The sequence below is a fragment of the Myotis daubentonii genome, chromosome 1 (genome assembly GCF_963259705.1).
Source record: "Myotis daubentonii chromosome 1, mMyoDau2.1, whole genome shotgun sequence".
NCBI lineage: Eukaryota > Metazoa > Chordata > Mammalia > Chiroptera > Vespertilionidae > Myotis > Myotis daubentonii.
The window spans coordinates 1059366-1082430 of NC_081840.1; the positions used below are offsets into that span (position 1 = coordinate 1059366).

General features: G+C 44.7%; 1 protein-coding gene across 16 annotated transcripts in view; it reads right to left on the bottom strand.

The window, feature by feature from the left end:
- Window positions 1-23065, bottom strand: part of MARK3 (microtubule affinity regulating kinase 3) — a 109225-nt gene that overhangs the window by 15928 nt on the left and 70232 nt on the right. For 9 of the 16 annotated variants that reach the window (XM_059685319.1, XM_059685257.1, XM_059685239.1 and 6 more), the window contains 9 exons: window positions 18882-18938; window positions 17950-18137; window positions 15771-16007; window positions 15493-15612; window positions 15156-15255; window positions 14745-14857; window positions 13948-14101; window positions 10279-10496; window positions 7223-7326 (listed from right to left, as the gene is read on the bottom strand). In XM_059685319.1, coding sequence (XP_059541302.1) covers window positions 7223-7326; window positions 10279-10496; window positions 13948-14101; window positions 14745-14857; window positions 15156-15255; window positions 15493-15612; window positions 15771-16007; window positions 17950-18137; window positions 18882-18938 — 1291 coding nt within the window. The remainder of the gene's footprint in view (window positions 1-7222; window positions 7327-10278; window positions 10497-13947; window positions 14102-14744; window positions 14858-15155; window positions 15256-15492; window positions 15613-15770; window positions 16008-17949; window positions 18138-18881; window positions 18939-23065) is intronic. The other 7 variants (XM_059685329.1, XM_059685282.1, XM_059685291.1 and 4 more) reach the window with 2 other exon arrangements.

Genomic DNA, 23065 nt, shown 5'->3' on the forward strand with positions numbered 1-23065 from the left:
ACTATTATTAAAAATATATCAATTAGAATTTGTAAGCTATCTAGCCCAGTTGCTAAACAATTTATTAATAGTTTTTAATCATAAGGAAAGAGGCAATGTTAAAACAAGCACACATAGGAATCAGGAAAGAGAATACTGGAATGTAAATATTTCTAGAAATTCGATGAATAATTGCCCTGGAAGGTATGGCTCAGTGGTTAAAGCATCGGTCCTCGGACCAAAGGGTTGCAGGTTCAATTCCGAGCCAGGGGTATTGTGCTGGGCTTTATATCTGGCGCTTTGGCCAGACGGGGCATGCTGTGCTGTCTGTTCCTAAAACACATAGATAGGAAGGTACTAACATCAGGCCAGGCCTTGAGATATGGTCTCATGGCTCCTTCCCAGCACACAGGCCTTCTTTCTCAGAAGGCCCGGAAGTCTCATTCCAAATTTGGGAGACAAAGGACTGGAAAAAGTATAAATAGTTTCCTCCATATTGGGGGGCCCAGAATTTGAAAGACACGTTTTCTCTGGGCCTCCACAAAATTTAATAATAAAATGTAACTCCTGTGGTCATCACTGCAGTTCAGCCTCTGCTTCGGCAGGGTGCTGTAACTGTAGTCGCTGGCAATGGAAGTTGGCGCTGCAGGTCAGCTTCTGCTTCGGCAGGGTGCTGTGACAATAGTCAGCTGGACAGCTTAATAAAGGCTCTTAAATTTAAATTCTGAGTTAGTGGTCTATCTCGCTGAGTAAACCCATAACATTTGGAGGCCCCCAGCAAGATCCCCGGCAAGGGTGAGAGGGACCCCTTATTTAGGGCAGGAGGCTCTCCCCCGACAGGGGTGAGGCACCCCCTATTTAAGGAAGGAGGCTCTCCCCCATTAATCACCAGGCACGCAGCGAGATACCCCACATCCCTGTGGGGAACGACTACCAAGGAGGCCTCCAGTCTCCGTCACGGGTTCCAGGGAGGCGGAGGAGACTCCACCCAAAACTTTCAATTCGGAAACCGAGCCACCTGGACTCTCAAGAGAGGTAAGGAAGACCGGTCGTTAAACTGGAATTGGGACGTCCCACGGAAGGACCTATACGGCGGGCTGGACGCAGCGGTACTCCTGGTCCTGACCCGTGGCCAAGATGGTGGCCGGGGTCACTGGTTTGTGCAGCTTTAGGCTGCACCGGGTTTGTTGTCTGGTGTTTGTTGTCTTTGTTCTTTGTTGTCTTTGTCTTTGTCAAAATGGGTCAGGGTCAGTCGTCTTCGTCGACCCCCTATCAGCTTGGCCCACTCCGAGTGAGTGGAAGGGGAGCTTGATCACCGCCCGGGAAGCCATAGAGCTCCCTTAGGCAATTAGTCAGGAATTGGTTGGATTATTTAAACTCTGAGTAAACATTTGGTAGAAGTCAAAAACTTGGACTGTCTGGTGTATGAATGTAAATGTGAGAGTCTCTGTGAAGCGAAAGCTACTTTGTGCTGTCTGGCTGTACACATGAGAGTATTTGTTATCTCTTTCTGTTGTTTGTTTAAAGATAGGGCAAACCCTGCTTTAAGGGGAAGAAAGTAGAGAACTTTTAATTGCTTTGCTCTCATGTATAATTTTGCTGTGTTAGGTTAAAATTTTAGAAGTCTAGGGTTAATTTAAAGGTATAAGGTTGCAACCCAAAGAAGTTTAAACAAAGGCTTGTTAGGTTAAGATTAATACATTTTCCCTTCAGAGTAGGTCTCTGTTAGGGACAGCATCCGCTCTGACTGGAGGAGGAAGAGAGCTGAAAACTGCTCTGGAGCGGGTGTGAGATGGGGTAGTGGCGGTAGGATTCGCTAGATAGGTAGTAGGCTCTCAGCCTACTGAGATGGAGGAGCCTTAGGCTCGGGGGACAAGGGGATGATCAGAGAGGTCAAAAGTGGTAAAGGAGGAGAAGGATTTGAGCCTCTGGGGCTTAAAAAAGGAAAAAATCTAGGAGGGAGAGCAGCTAAGGACAGAGTAAATGGTTAATGCAGAAAAGAGGGGGGCCGTCGCCAGGGAAAGCAGACCAGAAGTTATGTTGATTTTTACTTATCTGAATTATGCTGGAAGCACAGTAAGTTTTTCTCTGCCCCGTTTTGTTCTCTTTAACTCTTCCAATACTAAATTAGACTGATACAGTATAATTGAAATTACATAGGGAAGGAAGCACCTGCTCTTAGTAATCTAAGAAATACTGGCTGTAAAGGATTGAAGTTTGTAAGAATAAGGAATTACTGAGTAGAAGGTCTGAGGCATAGTAATACATTTTTAAAGGACATAGAAAGAAGGTTTAAAGGCTAATTTCAAAGTCCGAAATTTATAAAGGTTGTGTATGAGATAAGAAGAAGAGGAGAAACCAAGATGGCAGCATAGGTAAACACCGGAGATTGCTGCCTCGCACAACCACTTCAAAAATACAACTAAAAGACAGAACGGACATCACCCAGAACCATAGGAAGGCTGGCTGAGTGGAAATTCCACAACTAGAAGGAAAGAGAAAAGCATACCGAGACTCAGAGGAGGCGCAGTGCGGAAGTGAAATACTGACTGGCGGCCGAGGGCGCGGTTGTCTGTTTCAATCGGGAGGGAGTCTCAGGCTGTGAGCTCCAGTTCTGGGCCAGTCTCTAGGGGCCCAGACTCAAACGGGAGAAGCGGGACTGTTTGGCATCGGTCGGAACTCGAGGACAGCTTTCTCTCTGAGGTTTGCAGCAGTTGCTGGGACACTGAGAGGCAGAGCCTCTGGGGACGGGACTGAGAGCAGCCATAACTGCTCGCTCCACCCGCCCTATTGATCCCCTGGGATCCGCCCCGCCCAAGCCCTGCACAGAGGTATTTGCGGGATAGCCTTAGGCAGAGGCTAGATTAGCACTACCCAAGAGATCCAGGACATGAGTTCTCCCACTGCAGACACAGCTGATTCTCACAGCCAGTTGGCCTGGAGGTCAAATCCCTCCCAGTGTTACCTACAACAATCAAGGCTTAGCTACAACAAGACTGCGCACAAAGACCTCAAGGGGGTGCACCAAGAGTGTCTACCTCAGGTAATTGGGACACTTAGCACAGAAAGCCACTCTATCGACACAGCGAAGCATAAAAAATGCCGAGACAAAGAAACAGGACACAAATGATAGAAATGGAGGAAAGCAGGCTGCTGGATATAGAATTCAAAAACACACTTTTGAGGTCTTTCACGAGTCTTCTAGAGACCGCCGATAAACTTAATGAGATGTACAAGAAATCTAATGAGACCCTCGATGTTGTGATAAAGGACCAACTAGAAATTAAGCATACACTAACTGAAATAAAGAATATTATACAGACTACCAACAGCAGACCAGAGGATCACAAGAATCAAGTCAAAGATTTGAAATACGAAGAAGCAAAAAGCACCCAACCGGAAAAACAAAAAGAAAAAAGAATCCAAAAATATGAAGATAGTGTAAGGAGCCTCTGGGACAGCTTCAAGCGTACCAACATTCGAATTATGGGGGTGCCAGAAGAAGAGAGAGACCAAGATATTGAAAACCTATTTGAAGAAATAATGACAGAAAACTTCCCCTACCTGGTGAAAGAAATAGACTTACAAGTCCAGGAAGCGCAGAGAACCCCAAACAAAAGGAATCCAAAGAGGACCACACCAAGACACATCATAATTAAAATAACAAGAGCAAAAGACAAAGAGAGAATCTTAAAAGCAGCAAGAGAAAGAAACTCAGTTACCTACAAGGGAATACCCATACGACTGTCAGCCGATTTCTCAACAGAAACTTCGCAGGCCAGAAGGGAGTGGCAAGAAATATTCAGAGTGATGAATACCAAGAACCTACAACCAAGATTACTTTATCCAGCAAAGCTATCATTCAGAATTGAAGGTCAGATAAAGAGCTTCACACATAAGAAAAAGCTAAAGGAGTTCATCACCACCAAACCAGTATTATATGAAATGCTGAAAGGTATCCTTTAAGAAGAGGACGAAGAAGAAAAAGGTAAAGATACAAATTATGAACAACAAATACGCATCTATCAACAAGTGAATCTAAGAATCAAGTGAATAAATCATCTGATGAACAGAATGAACTGGTGATTATAATAGAATCAGGGACATAGAAAGGGAATGGACTGACTATTCTTGGTGGGGAAAGGGGTGTGGGAGATGCGGGAAGAGACTGGACAAAAATTGTGCACCTATGGATGAGGACAGTGGGTGGGAAGTGAGGGCGGAGGGTGGGGTGGGAACTGGGAGGAGGGGAGTTATTGGGGGGGGGGAAGAGGAACAAATGTAATAATCTGAACAATAAAGATTTAATTTAAAAAAAAAAAGGAGAAGAGAAATGTTGAAAGGAAATTAATCAAATGGTACAGGCCAGTAAGCCAGAAAGAGTAAATAATTTATATTCTGCCTCCTAAACAGAGGGTAAATAGTTATGCCAAAGTACTTAGGGGGGAATGATAAAAGAAATCCAACAGTTACTGTTTTGTTATAACTCTAGAGAGTCCATAAAAAGGACTGGCAAGGAAAATCAGATCTTAAGGCAGGTCAGTGGCTTTTTCTCCTTACGTAATTACTCCGAAATTTGGTAAATAAATCATGGAAATACATTTCTTTACATAAATTCAGTAAGACCAGTTTCCAATAGTGGTTTTATTGACCGAAAACTCTGACTGGAGTATCATGTTTTAAGAAGCCCTGAGCTCTGAAGACTTAAAGCCAGTAAGAGTGCCATGGACAAAGCCTGGTATCCTGCTTGGTAGCCTGAAAATAGCTGGTGCTGGAGCGTCAGGCCCATGCCCTACCATCACTGGCGGTTGGTCAGAGTAGAAGGGGAGGCGGAACCCCCATGCACTCTGGGCCACGACGAGTAGGAGGGCTGCTGAGAAGGGCCTTGAAGCAAGGACAATGGGCAGCAGATACTACAGGCAGGCAGCTGGATGGCTCGGCTTCCTGGCCCTATGGGGCACATTAAGATTCAATCATGAAATTCCAGCAGAGGTAGTTGGTTACCATTCTTGTTGTGTTTGTGCAAACAATCAGGCCAAACTGAATACAGTAAATAAATTAGTATTTTAGTAAACAGAGGGATAATTTTAAGGAGAAAAACTCTATTTCAATAGAGGTTATTAAAACTAAAATGTTTTCTTTCCCTCCCACCAGACCATTTGTTACAGTTTGTCTTTGCCAGGTCACAAGCCCACCTCCTTCTATGCCCAGGCCTCATCGTCCCTCTGACAGATAGCAAGGATTTCTTGGCTCTGAGAGAAACTTCTGACCCTCCTCAGCATGAAGCAACTACAGAAGAAATCCAATGCCCATTTTCCCTGAACGAATTCAGAGCCAGGATCCTTAAGGTAATATAGTAGGCAGTTAGATAGACATGAGCAGAGCAAGGATGATGGGCCAATTGGCACTGCCAGATGTAACTATGTCTTTCCACCTCTATGTATATGTAAGACAAGGGGACTCCCCAGAAGCAAGAGGGAACTAGGCTGCAGACGAAGCAGTCCAGGAGGTTGCCCTAAAACCAGTGGGGCCTTTACAGATTCTAGTGACTCTTCCAGATCCTGAACTACTCATCTCACCAGTTTACTCAAGTTCTTTCAGGCTTTACAGTCTACCCAGAAAGCAGACCAGAAGCAAGTCCGAGATGTTCTGCCTGTATCTAGTTTGTCCCTTCCAACCTGGTAACTCTGTTTGGGTAAAGAAATTTACCACACAAGGACTGACTCCTGCTTGGAAAGGACCACTCCCACCGCAGTCAAGGTTGACAGGATCCTGATGTGGCTTCATCACACCTGGCTTAAGACAGCTTAATAAAGGCTCTTAAATTTAAATTCTGAGTCAGTGGTCTATCTCGCTGAGTAAACCCATAACAGTATGTATGTACCTCAGTTGCAGGTTCAATTTCCTGCCCCAGTCAGGGTGCAGTTGGGAGGCAACCAATCAATGTCTCTCACACACAGCAATGTTTCTCTCTCTCTCTCTTTCTTCTCCCTCCCTCCCAACCTCCTCCCCGCCCCCCGCCTTCCCTCCCTTTCACTCTCTCAAAAGAGCAATAGAAAGAATATCCTCAGGTGAGGATGGAAAAAAAAGAAATTCCATAAATAATCAACATAACCTTACATAAGCTTTTACCTTCATATCAGTTAAATTTAAGCGGTCTATGGAAGAAGGAATGATAAATACTATAGTCTGGTCTTAAGGATGAAGGAAGAAAGAAGAATCTTTGCTTAGGCTGTCGGAGAAGTTAGCGATCAAACATTTCATGTGACTAATGAGACCTAAAGGAAACAGAAAGCTTACAGTACAATTTTAGAAAGTGAACGGGAGAAAAAAAAGAAAGAACCAATTTTGATGCTGGGCATGGGAATGTGACATGACCAAACAGTGTTCAAGTTAGGAGGTCAGGTGTCAAGAACAGATGATGTGGATTTATTTCTAGATCTCTACTCCAAACCTTCCCTGCTCACCACACTGGATTTAGTTTATACACCACTCTTCCAAAAAGAAGTAAATCCATCCAGCCTGGGGACTGTGTTCTACCATTCCATCTTCTCTCTCTTCTCTCTCACAACAAACTAACTCTACCCCAAGGTCTTTGGACCCACTTCCTCTCACTTTTCCAACTCTATTTATTTTGTAACACCAAGAAAGCTGCACGACTCTCTCCTTACGTACATATGACTGCTAGTATTTTAAATCATGCTTATTCTACGGATGCTCGCCTATCCACCAGATCCAAATCATTCAGAAGACTGCACACTCCAGTACTCTGCGAGACTATGGTAACACTGGTCCACCTGGCCCCTTTGGCAAACTGCGGACCTGTAGCTGAAGGTCCACCACCCTCCCTGTCCCCACCTTGTGATCCACATCCTTCAAAAGCATGGCTCCTTCTCTTTCCCCCTTTCAGCCTTGATCAAGTTATTCATGTGCACAAATAACCTTGACTTCACTATTCTACAATTAAACCGCAGCTTACTATCCATCTCCTCTGGCAAAGCTCCCTGGTTTAATTCAACCCTTTTAGTCATCACATACAGTTGGCCAGGAGGATAAGTTCTGGACAGTGAGAGGAATTTGGAATTCCAGTATCTTCCTAAAAATTCACATTCAAATTTAACTTACTGTTAGAGAATACTTACCATTATTATTTGAATTCTGATTATAAAAACTGAGAAGTAAACAATATGCTTCCATTTCTTTTGGGAAAAACAAACTTCTTGCAAACAGGTAAAATTCCTACCTGCTTTCTTTGCCATTCTGAATTACTGAATGTCTGTCAGCTGTAGTTCTTTCACTGCAAACGTAAGTATTTCGCCGTGTCATTCCGCCAGATGCTGTATTACTCTATTAAAAAAAAAGGGGGGGGGGCATTTTTGTCTTAAACTATTTAATAATTAAGCATAGTATACTGAGAAAAAAAGAAAAACCTCTCCTAATTAAACATGAATATCCAGTCTTTAACTAAATCTACACTAAAATATCAACAGTACTGGCAGAAGGATCAGAAAGGGGATAAAGGAAGCAACCTCTCTCCTCTGGCAGAAAGGAGGAAGAGTGGCTATATACAGTGACTGTGAAAAGCTGGCTGCCATAATCCATCAGTAATAACTCATGGATTACTTAAAGAGTGAGACAAAGATCCACTGTTTTAAAAGCTAATAGTTTCAAAATGAAAATTAAAAAGCAAGCATTATAAATATAAGGTAAATGTACAAATAAAAAGTAAAGATGTAAATATCAGAGTTAAAACTATAAAACTAGCCTTGGCTGGGTACTCTCAGTTGGTTGGAGCGTTGTCCTGCATACCAAAAGGTTGCGAGTTCGATTTCCAGAACTCTTAAACTCAACCAACTTAGAAATGGGCAAAGGACTTGAATAGGTATTTCTCCAAAGAAGGCATATAGCCCTCGCAGGTTGGCTAAGTGGATAGAGCATTGGCCTGCGGACTGAAAGGTCCCGGGTTCGATTCTGGCCAAGGGCACATGCCGGGGTTGTGGGCTTGATCCCCAGTCGGGGGCGTGCAGGAGGCAGCCAGTCAATGATTCTCTCTCATCATTGATGTTTCCATATCTCTCTCCCTCTCCCTTCCTCTCTGAAATCAATAAGGAAAAAAAAAAAAAAAGAAGGCATACAAATGTCCAACAAGCATATGAAAAGATGCCAAACAACTCTGGTCACTAAGTAAATGTAAATCAAAACTACAATGACTTCACACCCATTAGGCCAGCCATAGTAAAAAATGGAAAAGACGTATTGGCAAGGCTGTGGAGAGCAGGAGCTCATCTATGACAGGAATGCAAAATGGTGCAGCCGCTGTGGCAAACAGCTGGGCCATGCCTCCAGAAGTCAAATACAGAATTACCTATGACCCAGCGAGTTCATTCCTAGGTTTAAACCCAAGAGAAATGAAAGCCAAGTCTACATAGAAATTTGTACATAAATGTTTATAACAACAGTATTCATATTAACTAAAGTAGAAACAAGCAAACTGTCCATCAATGAAAAGCCATGGCTTATTCAGAGTGAAACACTGACAGAGGTCACAGCTTGAACTCTGAAAACATGATGCCGAGTGAGAGAAGCCAGGCCCAAAGGACGCATATGGTCTGGGTCCAATTACAGGAAATGTCCAGAACAGGCCACTCCACAGGGAGAGCAAGCTGCCAGGGGCGGGGGGAGGGGCGAGAGGAAAGTGGAGGGCACTGCAAAGCAGTGTTCCCTGCTGCGCTGGAGAGTCTCGGCAGGAGAGAGGTGGTGGCTGCACAACACTGTGAACGTCTAGATGACACTGAACCCTACATTTTAAAATGCTTAATGATATGTCCCCTTAATTTCACATCAATTTTTTAAAAGCTAATACTTTCAAAGTAAAAAAGCAAAGAATGAAAGTTATAACTAAGATATTTAATCAGATAAGAACAATTTTTAACAAAGATAAACACTGGCCAGGTGGCTCAGTTGGCTGGAGCGTCGTCTGGTGCACCAAAAGGTTGGAGGTTCGATTACTGTTCAGGGCACATACCCAGGTTGTGGGTTTGATTCCCGGTTGGGGCACGTATGGGAATCAACTGATCCATGTTTCTCTCTCACATCAATGTGTTTCTCTTTCTCTCTCTCTCTCTCTCTCAAGTCAATTAAAAATCCATCCTCAGGTGAGGGTTAAAAAGGGGAAAAATAATAGCTCTTAAAAGAAAAAAAAGATAAAACAGGCACCTTTAATACAGCTCAGCAGACCATGCATAGTAAACTCCAAAGACTAATGGGTAATCAAATGCAGGTGACTGATAATGCTTGTATATATTTTCAAAAGGGCGGTGTGCAGATGAGTAGGGTGATAGGGATGGAGCATTATGAAGGCAAAGAACAAGATTCTCACCTTCCTCTGGAGAATGTAACCCAAAGTTGGAGGCTGAATTTAAACTGCAGGGCTAAAGAATGACAGCCCGATCTTACGGAGTTAGGAAGCCGAAAGAAAAAAACCTTGTCACACAGGGTTTGCTGGGATAAAGCCCAAGATCAGAGGAGCAGCAGAACCCTCTGGGCTCCTTTATGAGCCCTCGTATCCCAGGAGGCACAGCAAGGCCTCCCCAGGGGAGCAGCAGAGGCGCACCTGGCCCTCACTCCAGGGTTAATCAGGGTGGAGGAGGCCGTGCCATTGTTCAGTGTGTAGAGAAGAGCATGGCCACAGAATGTCCTTAAGATTGTTCATTCTCTACGACTTCTCCCGAAAATCACTTTACAAGGCTAAAAGCAATTCCTGCACCGGGTCAGAGAGGACACATTTCATTTAATGGAAAAGCTTCTGAAGCTGAAAAGATTCCATTTTATTTAATAAATACTACTTGCTCTCTGGTGAGATTTCATCAAGGGCAGAGAATAAGAGATTCAGGTCAGCAGTGAAATTTTAGGCAATTACCTGACTTTTCTTCACTCAAAAATTTAATTAACTCGTGAGAAAGCACCTAGTACAGGCCCTGGCACCCATAAGGATGCCGTCCGAGTTCTTTACTGGAATAAACTCTGAAATACAGTGCACACCCCATCCCCGGCCCACGTGCAGGCAGTCCGCGCCCCCGAGCGCCGTGTGTGATCACTTGTCTGCTCGGCCTTCATTTGGATTCCTCTCCTGTTAGACTATGAGGTCTTTCCACTTCTCGGCCTCTGACACAGCCTAAAGCTCAGCAAATGTTTATGGAATCACCAGAAAGTGCCTTTCACATAAAGGGTCTGCTGGCTCACCGAGAGGGAGCATTGCACCTGCCAATCCCCAGCGCTCTCGAGGTCAACAGCACTTACATTGGGGACAGTGGAGCTTGTCTTGCGTTCAGGAATGTCCGCCTTGTTGGGATTGCTCGCATTCCCAAGCATGGGACTGGCTGGAGCCATTCCCTTGCCTCCGCCTGCACCGCTGCCTGCCCTCCTGGAAGGAGCGCCATCTGCTTTGAGGTCACCATCTGCAGTGCTGGTCTGACTCCTTTTTGGATATGCCACAACGGAAGGGATGGCTGGTCCAGCTGCAATAAAAAAGAGTTCACTCTTAAATGTCAGACCAGGTTCCAAACGCTAAGACCCTCAAATAGCAGACACATAGGCAGTTTACTGACAGTATCAGGACAATGTGCTGCGTCAGCCCAAATCATGGCACTAGCAAAAAGAAATGGAAGATGAGTAAGGGATCATCACTTTGGTACAAAACCAAAGCTGTCCACACCTAGAACGCTCTGTGCAGTTCTAAGTGCCAGCTCTCAAGTTGGAAAAATGGAGGTGGACAATGTCCAAAGAAGAGAAATGAACTGAACAAGAGATAAATGAACGTTCCATATGATGATGTATTTTTAAAAGTTAGGACCAGGCCAACATAGATTTGGTTCCTGAATCCTAGAATACTGGATGTAAAGGAATTACCTGAAACATAAACATTTAGTTACAGGCAAATAAACACACACACACACTTCAGTCTCTGCATTCCAACACCTGCGATTGCCTTGAGGGCGAAACTATCAAATTTGGTGAGCATACCCTTGAGGTTCCTAAGTCTCATAAAGGATTCACTTCTATGGTGAAAATTTTAAGAGCGAGGGCATTTAGCCCGGCCGGCGTGGCTCAGTGGTTGAGTGTCGACCTATGAACCAGGAAGTCACAGTTTGATTCCTGGTCAGGGCACAAGCCCAGATTGCCAGCTCGATCCCCAGTGTGGGGGTGTGCAGGAGGCAGCCGATCAACAATTCTTTCTCATTATTGATGTTTCTCTCTCTCTCTCCCTCTCCCTTCCTCTCTGAAATAAATAAAAATTATTTTTTTAAAGAAGAGCGTGTTTAGGCTCAATAACAGCTAGTGTGGCTAAGAATGGCACAGGTCAAAACTTTAAAACAGCCCTAGCTGGTTTGGCTCAGTGGATGGACCGTCGGCCTGTGGACTGAAGGGTCCCAGGTTCCATTCCGGTCAGGGCACATGCCTGGGTTGCGAGCTCATTTCCCAGTGGGGGGCGTGCAGGTGACAGCTGAACGATGATTCTCTCTCATCACTGATGTTTCTATCTCTCTCTCCCTCACCCTTCCTCTCTGAAATTAATAAAAGTATATTTAGAAAAAACACATAAAGCAAACAAACAAACTTTAAAACACTTAAGAAAAAACTGGGGTGTCAAATATTCTTCAGGGCTGCACTGTCCAATATGGGCCACTGGCCATATGTGGCTGTGTAAATTTAATTATTTAACAAACATGAAAATAAGTTCCCCAGTTTAAGTGCTCAACACCCACATGTGGCTAGTGGCTACTCTACTGGATAGCAAAGACAGAACAGTCCAGCACTCCGGAAAATTAAGCTAGACAGCAGAGAGGGGGAGAGAATGAACAGAGAGCTAGAGACTGCAGCAGGGCTCCCGGAGGGGCAAGTTGTAAGGTTTCCTCCCAGGTAGGCCTTATCTATCAAAAGTCATGGAATGGCCGTGGCCGGTTTGGCTAAGTGTATAGAGCATCCACCCTTGGACTGAAAGGTCCTGGGTTCGATTCCATCAAGGGCACATACATTAGTTGCAGGCTCAATCCCCAGCCCCATGTTGGGGCATTTGCGGGAGCCAACCAATTGATGTGTCTCTCACATCGATGTTTTTTTCTCTCTCTGTCTCCCTTGCTCCCTTCCACTCTCTAAAAATCAATGGGAAGCCCCAGATAGTTTGGCTCCGTGGATAAAGCACCAGCCTGCGGACTGAAGGGTCCCAGTTTCGATTCCAGACAAGGGCACATGACAGGTTTCGGGCTCAATCCCTGGTAGGGGCGAGCAGGAGGCAGCCAATCAATGATTCTCTCTCAGCATTGATGTTTCTAGCTCTTTCTCTCTTTTCCCCACTTCCACTCTAAGTCAATAAAAACATATTTAAAAAAAAAAATTTAGCCGAAACCGGTTTGGCTCAGTGGAAAAAAAAAAAATTTTAAAAAGTTAATGGAGACAGCCAGTTGGCCTAGAGGGCAAATCCCCCTAGTATTAATTACAACAATCAAGGCTTAACTACAATAAGACCGTGCACAATGACCACTAGGGGGTGCACCAAGAAAGCATAAAAAATGTGGAGACAAAGAAACAGGACAAAACTGTCAATGGAGGATATTGAGTTCAGAACCACACTTTTAAGGTCTATCAAGAACTGTCTAGAAGCCGCCGATAAAGTTATTGAGATCCTCAAGAAATCTAATGAGACCATCGATGTTGTGATAAAGAACCAACTAGAAATTAAGCATACACGGACTGCAATAAAGAATATTATACAGACTCCCAACAGCAGACCAGAGGAGCGCAAGAATCAAGGCAAAGATTTGAAATGCGAAGAAGCAAAAAACACCCAACCGAAAAAGCAAAATGAAAAAAGAATCCGAAAATACGAAGATAGTGTAAGGAGCCTCTGGGACAACTTCAAGCGTACCAACATCAGAATTATAGGGGTGCCAGAAGAAGAGAGAGACCAAGATATTGAAAACCTATTTGAAGAAATCATGACAGAAAACTTTCCCCACCTGGTGAAAGAAATAGACTTACAAGTCCAGGAAGTGCAGAGAACCACAAACAAAAGGAATCCAAAGAGGACCACACCAAGACACATCATATTTAAAATAACAAGAGCAAAAGACAAAGAGAGAATCTTAAAAGCAGCAAGAGAAAGAAACTCAGTTACCTACAAGGGAATACCCATACAACTGTCAGCCGATTTCTCAACAGAAACTTTGCAGGCCAGAAGGGAGTGGCAAGAAATATTCAAAGTGATGAATGCCAAGAACCTACAACCAAGATTACTTTATCCAGCAAAGCTATCAGTCAGAATTGAAGGTCAGATAAAGAGCTTCACAGATAAGGAAAAGCTAAAGGAGTTCATCACCACCAAACCAGTATTATATGAAATGCTGAAAGGTATCCTTTAAGAAGAGGAAGAAGAAGAAAAAGGTAAAGATACTAATTATGAACAACAAATATGCATCTAACAACAAGTGAATCTAAGAATCAAGTGAATAAATAATCTGATGAACAGAATGAACTGGTGATTATAATAGAATCATGGACATAGAAAGGGAATGGACTATTCTTGGTGGGGAAAGGGGTGTGGGAGATGCGGGAAGAGACTGGACAAAAATTGTGCACCTAGGGATGAGGACAGTGGGGCGGGTAAGGGCAGAGGGTGGGGTGGGAACTGGGTGGAGGGGAGCTATGGGGGGAAAAAAAGAGGAACAAATGTAATAATCTGAACAATAAAGATTTACTAAAAAAAAAAAAAAAAAAAGTTAATGGAAAAATATCCTTGGGTGAGGATAAAAAAAAAAAAAAGCCATGGAATGTACCAGGGAGAATGCACCATGTCAGCACCTGGTGGACGGCAGACATCAAGCCCAATCCAGCCCCAGGAGTCCTGCACAGTGTGAGGGGCCCCTGTGTAAGGGAGACACACAGGGGACACACTGGATGGTCTCCGCTTACCATGGTCACTGTACCGCCTCTGCTTCTGGCTTGAGGAAACACTTCGTTGCACTTTGTGGTGAGGAGACTGGCCGGTGCTGTTGTTGAGGTCACTGCTCGGCCGAACCTTAGCAAGTGAGAGATTGCTGCTAGAACTGGAGTCACTAGCATCGAGCTAAGAGAAAATGAGAAAAACAGAGCAAACCACACACAAATCCAGATGGTTGATTAGGAAAGTAAACTCATCACACACAAACCTCTCATAAACAGCTCATTGAGAGAAGCATCAAACGTACAAAGATGAGAGCCCTCATCTCAGGCCACAGTGTAGTTTTGGCTGCTGGAAAAACTCACAAAAGGATAGGAGGTATTTATCCGCTCTCCAGGCTTTTTGAAATAACTTACAATGCTCTATTCACTTCATCTGATACTTTACATCACTTCTAAACTACGAATAGCTATAGGTTAGCTTATGAAAGCCAAGTTTGTGACAATATCACCATTAAGGTGATTATTATTATTAACACTACAAACAGCCTTTATTGGTTGCAATGGGAAGTGGAAAGGGGGCTATGACAGCTCTGGATCCTGGGGCGGCTGCACAGACTCTGTGGCTGCCCTCTGAAAGTAAGCTTATTGTCTTAAAGTTAAAACAGTAGCTCATATACATTAGAAGAATTAGATTTATTGCAGGTAAACTAAAAATAAATGCTATACCAAGTGTTTTAGATATTAAAAAAATAAAAACTAAGAAAACCCTTTACATAAACTGATAATTTACATAAAGGATATTTTAGTTTTTTTCTGATTACTCTTACCTCAGAAGATTTTCTCCCCAACAACAAATATGTAGCTGTGATTTCATCATATTTCATTTTACTAAGAGATTCTTGAATTTCTTCTTGTGAATATCCCATTCCCACCATAATATCTAAAAAAAAAAAGGCATAATATATTTATGCGTTTTGTTGGGTAAAAAAATCATTGTGTTATTAAGGTAAAATAATTTCCATTATTTGATCCAAAAGATCACACATTTAAGACAAATGGGCAGTTGGCTTATTTCTGAGTTACTGAGCGCTATTATAGGGACAACAGAAAACTTCTTAAACATGAAAAAGCAGATAAGCTGAGTCACATAACTTAACTGCCCATTATTTTCATTGCAGGCATGTGAGTCAAAGCAGAAATGTTACTGGCACACACAACACGAAGCACAGAGCAAGTACCTATTCTTTTCTGGTCTGAGATGTCGAGTTCTGGTTCAACAAATGGTTTCAGTTCGTCCTCCTCGTGCCCTGCGTTGATCCATCTGTCCTTCATGATTTGCTGAAAGGTGAACTGCTTGTTAGTAGCAGAAAAGAAAACATTCTGATAATCACAATATTTAGAAAAATTTACTTTCAACATTTCATTGATTATAGCTCAAGGGTAACTTTAAAAAAGTTTTTCATGTTTCAATTCCTGCTTTAAAAGCTCTAGGACGGGTTTCAACACAGCTTCCAAGCCAAGTTCTAAAAATACTTTAAAGAGACTGCAGTTATTTATTTCCACTTATGTGATTACCTCCAGAGTGCCCCGTTTTACTGGATTTAGCACCAGGAAACGTTTGAGAAGGTTTTCACAGTCTGTAGACATGTAGAAAGGGATTCTGTACTTCCCTCTTAATACTCGCTCTCTCAGTTCCTTTGGGAAGATAGAGAGGAAAGAAAACTAGTGAGTCAAGTTTGAGGTTAAAAAAGAACCCCCGACCCCATCCTAACAAAACATTAACTAGTAACAGTCATCATTTCATAAAATCCTTCCAGCTTTCTGAAAAACCTGAATGCAGCTGCTGCTTCTACCTTCAGGTTCTGTCCGTCGAAGGGGAGCGACCCGCTGACCAGCGTGTACAGAATGACGCCGAGGCTCCACACGTCCACTTCCGGCCCGTCGTATTTCTTGCCCTGGAAGAGCTCTGGGGCTGCATATGGAGGGCTCCCACAAAACGTATCCAGTTTACTGCCAACAGTAAATTCATTGCTAAAACCAAAGTCAGCTATTTTAATGTTCATATCAGCATCTAACAATAGATTTTCAGCCTAGAGGGAAAACATCAAGACAAAAATGAAATTTAACCAACATATATTTAGCACTATGATAGAATTAGGCATTTCATAAAAGCCTTTTGTAACGATATAAAGTTAATACATCTTAATGAATAAAATGAGAAAACATTCTTTCCACGAAAAAAGAAGGGAAATCAGAATTTCTAATTTAACATTAACAATCAATAAGAGAACAAGGTATAAATTCATTCCAGCAATAATTTAAACAAATACCCCATGATAAAAAAAAAAGCACACAAACTTTTAATAAATAATCCTTTTCAATTAAGACTGATAGGAGACTTTTAAAAAAATGAATACTAGCTTTACATGGACAGCCACCTTTCATAAAACCACTAAATGCTTACATAATGGCAATTATTGGGGGGAGGGAATTTGTAAACCTCACTCAAGAATCAGATCATAGTGATTATTTCAACAAACATTTACCAATTACACACCAGGCCTATGTCAGTGTCTGGATACATAACAATCAACAAGGGTCTTTGCCCTCGAGTAGCTCCTGATTTAGAAGGGGAGAAGCCGAAAAGTAAGTGCTCAGTGCTGACACAGGAGTGGGGCGACTGGAGCTGCCCTGGGGGGCAGGAGGGGTTCCCTGAAGGGATGCAGTCAAAGCTGCAGCTCGAAGGCTTAGTGGGTATGTTGCCGAGAGATGATTTTCAGGCAGGACAAACAGCCTGAAAACCCAGAGGGTGAGAGAGAACGTTTGCTCTAGAAATAAAGAGTGTGTGGGGAGAGGCAGAGAGGACAGCTGGGGACTCGGGGTGGCTGAGTCACCAAGGGCCGCAAAGTGGCCAGCAGTCAGGAAGTTCGGGTTCCAACCCCAGGCAACGGGAGGCACTGAAGAGGGGTCGAGCAGGGAAACGACAGCCTTACTTGTGTTTGCGGAGAGTATTCTGGCTGCCATGGGGGACACAGGGAGGGAGAGGCCACACTGGAAGCAGGCAGACCAGGCAAGAAGCTGGTGTGGTGACCAAGTCCAAGACACTGGCGGTCTGAACCAGGACAGTGGGAATGGCACAGGAAAGAGCGCGTGCCGGGAGCCGGTCCATCCTTGCTGTTTCAAGGGACCTGGCATATATGGCATACTTTTCTTAATATGTTTGCTCACCTTCTTGGCACTATGTGTTTTAACCAAGGTCACCTCTGAGAAAGGTTGTTTCCCCAGGTAGGGATTTTCCCCTGAAGTTAGGGAGGGAATAAAACCCCTTAACTAAGTGCCAGGCGGGTAATTAATCCCTTTAACTACGAACAATCATGCTTAAACTACATAATCTTTTCTCCCTGGAATGGAGATAAGAAACGCCCTAACCTTTGTAATAGAGATTGATAGGATTGAATCAACTGGTATAAATACAGTTGTAACAAGACAGAAAGACTCAGAACTCAGGAGACAGAATTCAGAAGACAGAACCTACACGGAGCCTAGAGACAGAAGAACTTCGCTGGCGAGAGCATGCCAGAGGATCCTGGACAGGGACTGGCCTCGGAGCCTGGAGGCGGAGCCTGGCAAGAGAGCATGGCAGGGATCCTGGACTGAACCTGACTGCGGAGATTGGCAGGAGAGCCTGACTAGAGCCTGGTGACTGGACCTGCCTGGAGAACCTGGACAGAACCTGACTGGAGAACCTGAGCAGAACCTCTCTGGAGATCCAGACCAGAACTTGGCTGGAGATCCTGGCTAGAGATCCTGGCTAGGCTGCTGATCAACTGAACGCTGTCTCCGTGTCATTCCTTCTTCGCCGACTCCGTCCACACCTTTGGGGAACCCCTGGACCCGCTGGGGCAGGACCCCGGCAAGCGCGGTCAGGAGACATGTAGGGAACGGGAGCAAAGGACCTGGGACCGAGAGATGCCTGAGCAAAGGCGAGGGGCCCTGGATGAGAAAGGAGTATTCCAGTTTCGGAAGGAAGACTTTTAGGCGGCGAGCTTGCTGAGCCCGAGGGCCCGAGGGCTGTGTCCTCTTGTGGCTGGTAGTGGAGAGGGGAGCTCTGGCGAGGGATGGAATGGGGTCTTCAACACACAAGCAACCACTGCAGCTACCAGAGGGGATGTGAATGCAGTGAGGGGGTGTGGAGAGGAACATGTGAGTCGGTGACAATTCTGTGAGGTGAGACGAAGTGAGGACCAAGTTAAGACAGAATATAGACAGTGCTTAAAGAACTATGGCTGTGAAGGAGAGAAGAGAAAAGGGAGGACCTAGAGGGGGAGTTGGGCGGAGAGTTTTTGGTAAAAGGCGGCACAGACTTGAGCAAGCTTTTGTAAATGCTGTGGGTGAGAAGGCAGCCGCACCTGGGGGAGACAGGACCTGAACACAGAGGCGGGGCCAGGCAAGGCGCCCCCCTGCCCTGAACCAAGAGGGCAGTTGTGAGGGGTGAGGGTGGGTGCAGGTGCAGCTAAGTGAGGGCCTGTTGGGAAAGGGAGGCAGTTTCTGCTGAATGTTTCTATTTCCCTGTGAAACGGGAAACCTGATCCTCTGCAGGAGCGAGGGCAGAGGGGAGGACGGTGACGGAGGCTCAAGCAACCGCTGCGGAAGGAGAGCAGCAGGCATGGCCAGGCGGCCCCGAGGCCGCTGTCTGTCCAGTGAGGCTGCACTGCTGGAGCCCCCGGCTGTTTGCTGGTGTGATGGTTTTTCTCCACAAACCAACTACAAGCTACTTTAACTGCGATGTAAAATACTTCTAACAAACTCACTTTTCTTTCTTTTTAATGCTGTTTGCTGTAACCAGATTCAATTACTAGAAGATTTATTTTGTCACACGTAACAGCAGCCTAATGCATGCCTCCTCACTGCCGGGAGAAGCACATGCACTAACAGAGCGCCCTGGTGAGGGCTCCGGGGCTCACCTTGAGGTCTCTGTGAACGATCCGCTTTTGGTGGCAGTACTGGACCGCAGACACTATCTGGACAGGAGAGACGCAACGTTAATAGTCATCACTGTGCAGATTCGTAATGAAGATGAAAGTACGTCACAGATGCTCACACATGCTTGAGACTCAGTCCTTGGATGTCTGTAGGGATCTCTAAATATAATTTCCTCATGCCTTCAACTTGTTAGTTTGAAGAAGTTCAGGAGGGAGGCAAGAAGCGATGGGGGCGGATGTCCTTCCTGCTCTCTCTACATTAACTGGAAATTCTGCCTCTACTGGGGCCCTCGACATGCCAGTACTTTTGAGTGTGGTTCCTGGGCCCAACAAACCACCAGGATCTGAGGGACCCTGGCTGCCCCCAGGCCCAGATGTCTCAGGTGCAACCTTATCACGCCCTGCAATCAACGCCAAGCCAAACTAGCAGTTCTAGACCATCATGGCCAGGTCTCACCCAGGTTGGTTCTCCTGGTAATTACTTTCCTCCTAGCCAGTCTGCTCCCTACCACACTCTCTTCCTTTTATCTGATGTGGGTTCAATGACAGCAAAAGCTACTTCCCTTCTTAAAGGACCTGTTTCCTCTGCATTAAAGTAGAAGAGTGTAACGTATGTGAACTATGTACCATGAAAACCTTTGCTGTTGTCTCAATAGGACCCTCCTACTCTCAGCAGATGCTGTGCTTTCAGTCAGCTTTTCATTAGTCCTGTGGCTAACACTGAATCAATTGTTTTGCTACAATTTCACTTACTAGTAATTCTTTCAAAAGTCTCCTTTTCTAATTATAAAAGTCCATATGCTCATTACAGAAATCTCATGAAGTATAGAAAAGTTTACACAAATATGTAAAATAACACAATTAATAAATAATACAAGAATACACTGTTTCACGTACTCACAACTATAAACCTACTTTTGCCCTACCCTGTATATGCCTGTACTGCCACCAAAGAGAGAGAACATCTCCTGTTATTTTCGTCATGTATTCTGCTTATATAAACAAAACTGAGGCTATAATGAAAATACCACTTATTTTTCCCAATCATTATCAAATCTGAATGGTAAGCCACATGCACGCACCTACACTGGACATGAAAACTCAGAGGGCTGCTCTATCCGTTGGTATTTTGGCTCAACACGAGCAGCAGGAGAAGCGGGGCTGGGCTTCACAATATGCACAGTGCAGTGCGGATTCAGAAGCTCAGCCCTGGTTCACACGGGCACCAGGCTCCAATGCCAACATGCGGCTTTCAGAGCACCTGACACTCAGAAACGCTGTTTCTACCGTGTCAACAGGAAAATTGGAAAGTGAGAGAGCTTTGTTTTCCCAGAACATAGCAGGCTGATTTCCTAGGACACAGGTAACTTTTATCTGATTTCTGCCTGATCCAATTTCCTTCTGATTCCTGCCCAACACTGACATTTCTCTCTTAGGTCTGCTTTTGAATCAGATTTCACAATTTCCTACACTTTCTCAAAGAGATTAAAGAATTTTCTTCTTTGACCTCCGAAGAGCTCAAAGCTAAAATAATGCCACAATAACCTGAAAACACTAAATGAATTCTTGGTTTTCTGCATTCTGCTTTTAAGCTAGAAGCAGGTACTTCCAAAGGCTGAGAACCCAGATGCTCTCCAGGTTAGCACTGGAATGCAAGCCTAATTCATTTCCAACCACACAGGACAGAACCTCACTACCCACCAATGTAGAGGTGAAGGGAGAAGATGGCACCAGGAATCCAGTCTCTTTCTTTGAAAAGAACGAGAGTGCAGCCAAAACATTAAAGCAGCGTAAGCGGGAACTCGGATGAGAGTGGTGAGGGAGTGGGAAAAGGCAAGGCCATTTGCTGATGAATACGGAAAGAAGGGCTGGTTCTATACTTGGTGTGTGGCATACCCTCCACTTTGTCATGAACAGAAAACCTTTTTTCTAGTGAAGTGATGAGAACTATAAATGTTTGGAAGGCGCGACAATTAGAAATGGAGACGGGAGAAACACCGCTGTCATGCTGAGCCCTTCCAGGCTGGAATAAGCGCTCAAGGAACCAGGAGCAAGGAGTGCACCCACTGTCAGTGCTGGAATCAAGGCACTCACTGTCCAAGCACAGACACCACCTTTCCAGGACGTACAGAGCAAGAGCAGCGCGGGCTTTTTGGACACTTGAGACAATCCAACATGGAGTCGCTGTAGCCATGACAGCTTTATCAAGGGCCAAGTCAAGACTGAGGTAGTGGGATGTAACAGGAACACCCTGGGGAGGGGCTGGAACGCCCACAACCACCAGTCTGGACACGTGGATAATGACCCCATCTGTAGCCGCTGGGGGCCGTAAGAACTCAAAGCGTGGCTGTGCGAGTCAAGCTCGGAGCCCTGCCAGACGCCGGCTTCACCAGACATGCTGCCACCGCAACTGCCTGGCTGGAGACCGACACCCACCTCTCCACCTGCAGGCGCCACCAGTGACTGGGACTTCCTGCCAGACGCTTGCTCTACTCGCTTGTATCTCATAAGCTCCTCCTCTCTGTGTGTAACCTGAGTGTGATTCTACTGGCTTATGGGGGAGGTCCCCCTAATAAACCTGGCACCGTGGAAAGACACAACCTACACGTGACTTGTTTTGGGGACACGCCTTTGCTCATGACACTAGATTAGTGGTCGGCAAACGGCGGCTCTTTGGCCCCCTGAGTGTGGCTCTTCCACAAAATACCGGCTCTTCCACAAAATACCAACTTCTGCGCATGGGCCACGAAGTTTCAATTGCACTGAATGTGCGCGCCCGCACATGGTATTTTGTGGAAGAGCCACACTCAAGGGGCCAAAGAGCCGCATGTGGTTTGCGAGCCATGGTTTGCCAACCATGGAACTAGACCAATTAAGGTTCCTCAAATAAAGGCTTCAGATTCCTGGAGAAAACTAAAAATCACAATCGGGGGAATGTCCAAGTCCCTCTGCCAGGCCAGGCCCCACCAGGGGAAGGGCAGAGATGGCAGAAGGAGTTAGGGGTAAAGTGCAAAAGGCCCCTGAGGGAGAGTCCTGGCTCAGAGCTGCTGCCGCTGCAAGCCTCTCTTCAGTTGGTAACCTACAGTCCATTAACGCCTGCAAGTCAGACACATTCCTCTGAATGGGAAGGAATGTAATTTAATGAGGCAAAAAAAAAATGGTTTTTAGATGGCCAATTTATAAAAATTAGTACAGCTATGGAAAGGGCCAGACTTGTTTTGTAATAAAGAGAAATTGGAATTTTCTTCCATAGACAACAGAATAACAGAACTGAAAAGAACTTCAGAATTCAACAAGTATAACTTTCTTTCCCCCCCAAAAAAAGTTTTAATGTTATTTATTGATTTCAGAGAGAGGAAGTGAGAGGGAGAGATAGAAGCATCAATGATGACAGATAATCACTGATCGGCTGCCTCCTGCACGCCCCACACTGGGGATCAAGCCTGCAACCTGGGCACATGCCCAAACCGGGAACCAAACAGTGACTTCCTGGTTCATGGGTCGATGCTCAACCACTGAGCCACAGTCGCCAGGCAATTTCCCCTTTTTACAAATAGAAAAACTGAGGCTCAGAGAAGTAAAATGATAGACAAAAATTAGTTTCAACTTTGATATTTAATAGGTTTCAATTCCAAGTACCATTAATATTTTTAAGCTTTTAAAATTAAACTTAGAAATAAGCCCTTAATCATAAATAGTAGACGAAACACATTAAGAGAGGCAAATGTTAAAAGAAATCTTGAAAATCAGCTAAAACTGCCTTTCCAGATACTGTGAAAACTGTAAAGGCTCCTATCTATACTCTACCTTGACAATCTTACTGGTATATGTGAATAAAACAAAAATTTCAAAGTTCTGAGAGAAATGAGGCTACCCTGCCATTTAAATAAAGAACTTGTAGCCAGGGGGGACAGTCCAGGTGAAAGTATTAAGTACCCGCTCCTTCCCTTCCCTTCTTTTGCATCAGGGTGGCAAGCCCCACCACCACTTGTTTTGGTGAAGAGAGTTTTGCTGGAAACAATCATGTGAGCCATCATTTACATATTGTCTGTAGCTGTGTCTGTACTACAATTTCTAGGTGAAACTGCTGCCACAGACTGTGCGGCCCCCAGAGCCTGAAATACTTACTATGTCACCCTCTACAGAACGAGCGTGCTGATTCCTAG